Source organism: Ahaetulla prasina, chromosome 3, assembly GCF_028640845.1.
Source record: "Ahaetulla prasina isolate Xishuangbanna chromosome 3, ASM2864084v1, whole genome shotgun sequence".
Lineage (NCBI taxonomy): Eukaryota > Metazoa > Chordata > Lepidosauria > Squamata > Colubridae > Ahaetulla > Ahaetulla prasina.
The window spans coordinates 2044688-2053308 of record NC_080541.1 but is presented as its reverse complement, the minus strand read 5'-3'; the positions used below and the strand labels follow the sequence as shown (position 1 = coordinate 2053308).

The window sequence follows — 8621 nt, the reverse complement described above, 5'->3', positions numbered from 1 at the left end:
CACATCCTTCACATTCCATACAATTGAATCGAAAACTCCTGATACTGCATTAATATTGCATTATACAGTAGAATTCAATAGAGTTACTGCCCTGGGATAGAAGCTGTTTTTCAGACTATTTGTCCTTGTTTTTATTGTCCTGTACCATCTGCCAGATGGTAATAGTTCAAAAAAAAAAGTGTGAGATCCAGGATGAGATGGATCTTTAAGAACATTTTGGACTCTCTTAAGGCAGCTGGAGCTCTCAAGCTCTTCCAAGGAGGGGAGAGGGCAACCAATGGTCCTCTGGGCAATGACGTTGACCCTCTGGAGTGCTGTCCCATCTGCCACTGTGCATTTGGCATACCAGACACAGGTGCAGTAAGTTAAAAGTTAAAACCAATCCATTACACTCCATCTTGAAACAAACAACCTTCTCTCTAATAAACAATTTGGTTTCAGTAAAAAATTGTCTTGTAACCTACAACTTCTCCACTGCAAAAATATATGGACTACCAACCTTGATCAAGGAAAAGCAATAGATGCAATCTACATAGACTTCTGCAAATCTTTTGCTTCAGTAGTACATGATAAACTACTCCTTAAACTAAAATCCTACGGCATTTCGGGACCTCTTCACAATTGGATAAATGCCTTCCTGCCAAACAGACAACAAGTGGTCAAAATTGGCAACGCTATATCAAATCCTGTTCCTGTCAAAAGTGGCGTTCCCCAAGGTAGTGTTCTTGGACCAACGCTCTTCATACTATACATAAATGATCTCTGTGACCTCATCTCAAGTTATTGTGTTCTCTTTGCTGACGATGTCAAACTATTTAATACCACTAACAATACTTCTACCCTTCAAGAAGACCTCGACTTAATTTCTGATTGGTCTAAAACTTGGCAATCTCAACCAGCAAATACTCAGTCTTACATATTGGAAAAAAGAACCCTAACATCAAGTACAAACTTGATGGACATTACCTAACTGACGACCCCCACCCTGTCAAAGATCTTGGAGTTCTCATATCAAATGACCTAAATGCCAAAGCCCACTGCAACTACATAGCAAAAAAGGCCCTAAGAGTTGTAAACCTAATTTTACCCAGCTTCTTTTCAAAAAACTCTACACTACTAACTAGAGCATACAAAACATTTGCCAGACCTATTCTTGAATACAGCTCATCCGTCTGGAATCCATACCACATCTCTGACATAAACACAATAGAACGAGTCCAGAAATATTTTACTAGAAGAGTTCTTCACTCCTCCGAAAACAACAAAATACCTTATACCGACAGACTTGAAATCCTGGGATTAGAAAATTTACAACTCCGTCGACTTCGACATGACCTGTGTTTAACACACAAAAATCTACTGCAATATCCTTCCTGTTAAAGACTACTTCAGCTTCAATCGCAATATTACAAGAGCAAAAAATAGATTCAAGCTAAATGTCAACGGCTTCAAACTTGATTGCAGAAAATATGACTTTTGTAACAGAGTTGTTAATGCTTGGAATACACTACCTGACTCTGTGGTCTCTTCCCAAAATCCCAAAATCTTCAACCAAAAGCTGTCTACTATTGACCTCACCCCATTCCTGAGAGACTCTAAGGGGCGTGCATAAGAGCACAAAAGTGCCTACCGTTCCTGTCCTATTGTTCCCTTCATTATATCCAATTAATATAGTTGATGCATATTTTTAATTATATATATATATATATATATTCTTCAAGATATGCTGTTTTATCTATGATATTTGTTTGTGTATACTGTTGTGACAAGAAGAAATAAAAAAAAATACTCTCTATGGTGCAGCGGTAGAAGGTCACCAGCAGTTTTCCATTCAGTTGTTGTTCCCTGAAAAGTCTCAGGTAGTATAATCTCTGCTGGGCCCTTTTGACCAGGGCTGCAAGGTGAGCGCCCCAGGTCAGGTCCTTTTTTATGATAACACTCAGAAACTTAAAACTGTCCACTTGGTCTCCATTGATAAGCAAGGGCTGGGCATCTGATCTATTCCTTTTATAGTCCACTATGAACTCCTTGGTCTTAATGGTGTTAAAGACCAAGTTACTGTCTCCACACCACGAAAGCAACCGCTTGGCTTGCTGTGGAATTTTGGGAGCTGAACTCCACCTCTCTTAAACTCGCCGAAGGGGAGAAAGACTTGATTTTGCATCATGCACTCATAATGCCTCACACAAAATCACACAAACACACACCAGTTCCAAAGACATCACTCCCACAACGCATAAAAATATTTACCTTTAAAACATAACCCTGAATCTTAAAAGACCATTATCATGCAAGAATTTCTATTTAAAACATTTATTTGCAACTGTAAGCTTCAGCCAAATCCAAATAAAATCCCAGCAATCTATTTCAGTTCAATACAGCCTTGTTAACGTAATACCTGTTGTTTTCCTTATATCCATACAGGGTATATATTCAGAGCGGACGGAGATTGTGAAAAAAAAAGTATCTAAAAAACCCCAAAGCCTTAGAAACATTCCATTCCATGAATCAAATGTTGAATCGAATTTATTTGTTGGAGAGAACTGATCCATTTGCCATGGCGGAATAATGTCTCTGCCCTTCCTCAAATTCGATTTATCCCTTACCGCTTTTCAACTTTATTTCTTGCATTTGTTTGTTTATCCTGGTGAGTGGTACGGTGGGCTAGAGGTGGAGCTCTCGCCTCACAATCAGAAAGCTGTGAGTTTGATCCTAGATAAGAGGCAGATATTTCTCTCTCTGAGCACAATGAGAATGTATCTGCGGGGGGGAAAACTCCGCATTGGCAACAGGAAGGGCATCTGGCCATCAAACCAGGAATGAAATCCAGCAGGTTCTGACAGGTTCTGGAGAACCGGTAGCGGAAATTTTGAGTAGTTCGAAGAACCGGCAAATACCACCTCTGCCTGACCCCACGAGTGGGGAGGGAATGGGAATTTTGCAGTATCCTTCCCCTGCCACGCCACCAAGCCACGCCCACCAAGCCACACCACGCCCAAGCCATGCCCACAGAACCAGTAGTTAAAAAAAATTGGATTTCACCACTGCTCCAAACGTTCTGCTAGCTCCATTCAGTTGCCCAGACTCCACCCTGCAAGAGATAATGGAGTCGTTAAATGATGATGATTCGTTCGACCTGATGCCGATCAGATCCCACGTGACTTCGTAGCCTGAAGAAGCAAGCTGACTTACAGCCGCTTCATTTTTCTGCAGTCCCGTTCTGGACGGTAGTGAGAAATCATCTGAACGAGGATCACGCAGTTGATGGAGAGGAACCCCAAACCCGCCAGACAGAGGAGCAGAAATGTATTCTGCCCTTGAAACTCCAGGAAATATGCGGGGAGCAGCCAGAGACCCTGCCCCAGGAGCCACAGCGCTAGCAACACTGCCCCCCGCCCCAAGGACATCTGCAGGAAAGGCATGGCCAGGGGAAGAAGGGACAGGTACCACAAGAAATACTGGGAGGTGCAGACTTTGTTAAAGCTCACAAAAACCGCCGTGTGCAAGAAACAGCAGAAAGCCAGGTCTCGGTGGTAGACGAAGGAGATGGCGAGAAGTAGCAGCAGCTGGGGCAGGAAGGCGGCCAGCCCAAGCGCCAAACTCCAGCGGCTTTCGGCTGTCAAATACAGCAGGTAGAAGTAGGGCGAGAAGTTGTGGCGAGTGTCCCTCCGGAGCAAATGGTAGAGGTAGGTGTGCTGCAGGAATTCCCAGCCATAGTAGACATAGAAAGCAAGACCCAGGGTGGCAAAGGTGCCCCCGGAAACGGTGGCAAAAATCAGGACGTCCCGCGTGAACCAGCTCCAGGATAGCCCGCGGCTGCGGCCAGTGCAAGCGACCTTCCCTTTCTGTTTGTCCAGTTCTGCTCCTGTGTTGCTTTGCAAATGGAGAACAAAAGGCAACGCGTAAGTCACGGGGTAGATCTTCATATGTACGGCAAGACCATAAAGCACAGCCGCCTTCACTAGGCGCCTCTTGGCCAGGTAATAGAGGGTCCCAAGGACCAGGCTGGCAACGAGAGACTCGGCATTGCCTCGGCTGGAGACTGTCATGGGAAGCGGGTTGAATAGCCAGAAGGCGGCACACGCGCAAGCCGTCCGGCTTTCCAGCCCTCGGAGGAGCAAGATCTGGTCGATCAGGAAGGCAGCCACCAGATCCCCGGCCACAAAAAGGATCTTGCCAAACAAGTCGTTGACATAAATGTTGGGGGTTAGCAGCCAGGCCAGGAGGGGAGTGTAGCGGTACGTGGCCCGCTGGTATGGGGACTTTCCTTCCGTGACGTATCTGGAGGCATCGGTGAAAACCTGGTAATCGATGTCTGTGTATTTCACCAGCATTGTTCTGTCTTGGTAGGTCCCGTAAAGCGTCAGGCCCAGCCTGATTAACAAAGCACTGCTAAATAAAACATCCCTCTGGAGGAACCTGTGGAGAATCCGCTGCCCTGCGCTCAAAGGGGGATCCGGACATGGATCTCCCCGGCAGGGATCCCGGGAAGAAGCAGATCCAGGAACCAGTCCGGATTTAAGAGCTCGTTTCAACATGGTTGCCCAAAGAACAGAAGGTCAAGTTTGAAGACTCTCTTCCATGCTCTTCTGAATTTAGCAGGCACTCCTGTTTTTTAAAAAAATAGCCATAGTGGGGGAAAAAAGCAGAGATTGAATTTTAAAATTGGACAGGCAGGCCACTAGCTTCCTTACTCATATGCTAACCCGTATTTGGATATAAAATATAAACATAAAGAAAAGCAGCAAAGAAAATTAGGGGGCTGGAGGCTAAAACATATGGAGAATGTTTGCAAGAATTCGGTATGTCTAGTTTAGAGAAAAGACGGACTAGGGGTGACATGAGAGCAGTATTCCAGTATTTGAGGGGCTGCCCCAAAGAAGAGGGGGTCAAATTATTCTACAAAGCACCTGAAGGCAGGACAAGAAGCAACAGATGAAAACCAATTAAGGAGTAATCCAATCTAGAATTAAGGGGAAATTTCCTGACAGTGAGAACAATTAACCAGTAGAACGGCTTCCCTCCAGAAGTTGTGGGTGCTCCAGTATTGGACGTTTTTAAGATTTTGGACAACCATGTATCTCAAATGGTGTAGGGCCTCCTACTTGAGCAGGGGGGTGGACCAGAAAAACTCCAAGGTCCCTTCCAACTCTGTTATTCTGTTATATTTATTTGTTAAATTTATTTGTCGCTCATCCCGCCCTCGGGCTAACTCTGGACAGCTTATAATAGTAAAACTGGGGGGGGGGGGGAAGTAAAGCAGAAATTATGGAAGCTAAAGTCTTAAAGTTGCCACACGCTTGCAAACAAAGACAGGATTCGACACCTTAATTTTTCCTCAGCTTCTTTGGCAGAGAAGCCAAAACTGCAACAGACATTAGCAGCAGCCCCAAAAATCTTGTTTTTCTTAGAAAAGATCCAGAGACCAATTTCTGCCCCACCCCACCAATGGTCAAATTTCTCCACCAGTGAAGGAACAAGTAAAGTTTTATCACAACTTAGATGGATTGCTATAGAAGACCTCGGTTAAAAAGTTGTTAAATGTGTAAATTTTGCAGGAGGCATGAACTGTGTACTTCTCTCCCTTTTTTTCATGACTTTTGTTAGCAGAATGGCATTGCTAGCAGGCATTAAAAATTTTATGTACTTTCTATCTTCAGCTACACGCTCCACACATGGAAAGGACAAGCCTAGCAAAACCCCATTAATCTGCTCTTTGTCATGCGACATTCATTGGGATAATTGTCGACTGTAATAAAAGGTAATAATTAACTCTGGGAAGGAATTCAAAAGGACCGAGACCCCAATATCCCTTCTGTTACAGACCAAGGGTTCCTATTTCAAGTGTAACTCTGAAATAAAATGGAAAGCCATTTAAGAGCCCTTTTACTACATTAAACCTCCAAAGCCAAAATAAACGAGAAAACCAGGGAGAAATGATAACGTAGGCAGTCTTGCATGAAACAATTTCTACTTTTGCTGACACCAACAGAGTTTGCAAAAGAAGTAAACACAGATAATAGCACCAGGGGGAAAAAAGCAGTAAGCTGTATGAACTCAGCCTAAGACAAACGAGACAACTATTCTCACTTTTCACGATGGAGAAATGAGGCCCCGAAACTTATTTTCAAATTTCACCCCAATTCTTTTGAAAAGCACATTGTGAAGAGGGGGAAACCGAAGTGGAGTTTTACACAGATATCTCAAGGTGCTTTTCCAAAATGATATTTCGCTTCTCCTCCAAGGAGCTTCATCGGTTCATGGTGAAGTGATGAAGCTTCTTGGATAAGAAGCGAAATATCCTTTTCTTCTTCCTCAAGGAAAAGAAACAGCCTAGCTGCCTTTGAGACGAAGGATGACTCAGAATCTCCACAGTTTCATACTGAGCTTTTCTCTCCCACCTCTTGATGTAGATCAGAGGTGCCCATCCTTGGCAACTAGAAGACTTGCAAACTATAAATGCAAAGACTAGTCATAAGTCACTTTTTAGTGCCAATGTAACCTTGAACAATGGCTAAATATATGGTTGTAAGCTGGGGACTCTCTGGAGAGTATTTCTGGGGGAGTAGGCTACACAGAGAAGGAAGGAAGGAAGGAAGGAAGGAAGGAAGGAAGGAAGGAAGGAAGGAAGGAAGGAAGGAAGGAAGGAAAATTTGCTCTTCCTGGACTCAGAGAGGGGAAGAAAGAAAAACAAAGGAGGAGGAGGAGGTAGTAGTAGTGGTATAGTGGAAGAGGAACAGATGAAGCTAAGGAAGAGGGAGGAGAAGGGGGAGAGGAGGATGAACTTGAGAAGCTGCAGAAGAAAAAGGGGGAAGGAAAGAGGAGGAAGTGGTTTAAGTGGTGGTAGAAGAAGAGCAGATGAAGGTCAAGAAGGAGGGAGGAGGAGGAGGAATGAAGGAGAGGAGGAGGAGAAAAGGGGGAAGGAGAAGAAAAGGAGGAGGAAGAGATGCAGAAGGCAAAGGGGAAAGGAGAAGGAATTGGTGGTGGCAGTAGAAGACATGCATGCTCAAGAAGGAGAACGAAGGAGGACGAGGAGGAGAGGAAGACAGAGAAGGAGGAGGAGAAGGAAAGAATAAGAAGAAAAAAAGGGAAGGAGGAAGGTGGTAGAAGAGAAAGAACAGATGCATGCTCTAGAGCAGGGGTCTCCAACCTTGGCAACTTTAAGCCTGGAGGACTTCAACTCCCAGAATTCCCCCAGCCAGCTTTGCTGGCTGGGGGATTCTGGGAGTTGAAGTCCTCCAGGCTTAAAGTTGCCAAGGTTGGAGACCCCTGCTCTAGAATGAGAAGGAGGAAGAGAAGCAGAAGGAGAACGAAGGAGAGAGGAAGAAAGGGAGGAGAGGAGGGGAAGAGGAGGAAAACGTGCATGCACAAGGAGGAGGAAGAGCAGCAGCCCCAGCAGCCTCTTCCTGCTCTCGGGGTGCCCCTCTTTTAAGCTCTGCCTTCTCCTCCCTCTTAGCCCAGACGCCCCTCGAGCTGCAAAGGCCTCCAGGCGTCCACTGGGGGCGCCCAAGAGCAGCGGAGGGGCTACTCACGCGGTCTTCGCCGGGAGAAGCAGCGCGGACCGGACTCCGCTCTCGAGGCAACCAGCGAGGGACATTCCAGTCCCGGCCAGCAGGGGTCGCACCGCGGACGGAACCTTTCTGCCGGCCCCGCGCGCCGGGGGGAGCGCGTCCGTCGGCGGAAGTGTCCCCCTCATAAGCGCTTCCGGTGGAGCGGCGCCGGCCTACCGACCGGGGTTCTCCTCTCTGCGGCGGACGGGAGCCGGGATGCGGCTGTTGCGGGGAGGGCTGGGCTTCCTGCTGCGTCCGGGGATCCGTCGCGGGCCCGGGCAGCCTCTCTACCAGCAAGGCCAGAGCCCTTCGCCGCGCACCCGCGAGTACTTCTACTACATCGACCACCAGGGACAGGTACTGGGGGAGGGGGGAGGGGAAGACCCTCCGAGGGGCGAGGGGACAGCGCTGGCGGGGTCATAAGGTCAACCGGATGCGTCCTGTAACCGCTGGAAAGGGCATTTCCGGCTGGGGGGGGCAAAGGGAAGGGCTGGCAAGGGACCCCCTAGTAAATGGGGGAAGGGGAAGCCTGCATTGCAAGCAGTCCTCGACTTATGACCACAGTTGAGGCCAACCTTTCTGGTCCTAGGCGACCCAAGTGTCTTTCGCCCCGTTTTATGACCTTTCTTACCGTGGTTGTTAAGTGGATCGCTGCAGTTGTTAAGCGAATCATGCGGTTGTTAAGCGAATCGGGTTTCCCCATTGACTTTGCTTCCCAGAAGGCTGCTAAAGGGGGAATCGCATGTGGGAATCTGAAGCCCCCATCCCCGGAAGAATGAAATATTTTGAGAAATATTATTAAAAAGGCAGAATATTATATTTCCCCAAAGGGAGAAATGGAGAAACGTGTTTTTTAGAGGCAGAAAGCAGTCCCCGCTTTTCCTTAATAGCCCACAGCAGATGTCAGCACTTAAAGGAGAAGCAGAAGGAGAACGAAGGAGACAGGAAGAAAGGGAGGAGAGGAGGGCAAGAGGAGGAAAACGTGCATGCACAAGGAGGAGGAAGAGCAGCAGCCCCAGCAGCCTCTTCCTGCTCTCGGGGTGCCCCTCTTTTAAGCTCTGCCTTCTCCTC

At 46.8% G+C, this 8621-nt stretch overlaps 1 protein-coding gene across 3 annotated transcripts; it reads right to left on the bottom strand.

Annotated features, from left to right (window-relative positions):
* Nucleotides 1-2253: 2253 nt before the first annotated feature.
* On the bottom strand, nucleotides 2254-7866 carry PIGM (phosphatidylinositol glycan anchor biosynthesis class M). 3 transcript variants are annotated; one of them, XM_058176537.1, is made up of 2 exons: nucleotides 7732-7866; nucleotides 2254-4608 (listed from the first exon to the last, which is right to left on the bottom strand). In XM_058176537.1, the coding sequence occupies exon 2, from the start codon at nucleotides 4536-4538 to the stop codon at nucleotides 3189-3191; it is 1350 nt and encodes a 449-aa protein (XP_058032520.1). In that variant the 5' UTR covers nucleotides 4539-4608; nucleotides 7732-7866; the 3' UTR covers nucleotides 2254-3188. The 3 variants fall into 3 exon arrangements, with proteins under 3 accessions (XP_058032520.1, XP_058032518.1, XP_058032519.1); XM_058176535.1 differs by lacking the exon at nucleotides 7732-7866 and adding an exon at nucleotides 7533-7645; XM_058176536.1 differs by lacking the exon at nucleotides 7732-7866 and adding an exon at nucleotides 5327-5426.
* Nucleotides 7867-8621: the final 755 nt, after the last annotated feature.

Bases quoted from the DNA above. Each gene is read 5' to 3' on its own strand.
- PIGM (XM_058176537.1), bottom strand. From the start codon at position 4,538: ATGTTGAAACGAGCTCTTAAATCCGGACTGGTTCCTGGATCTGCTTCT.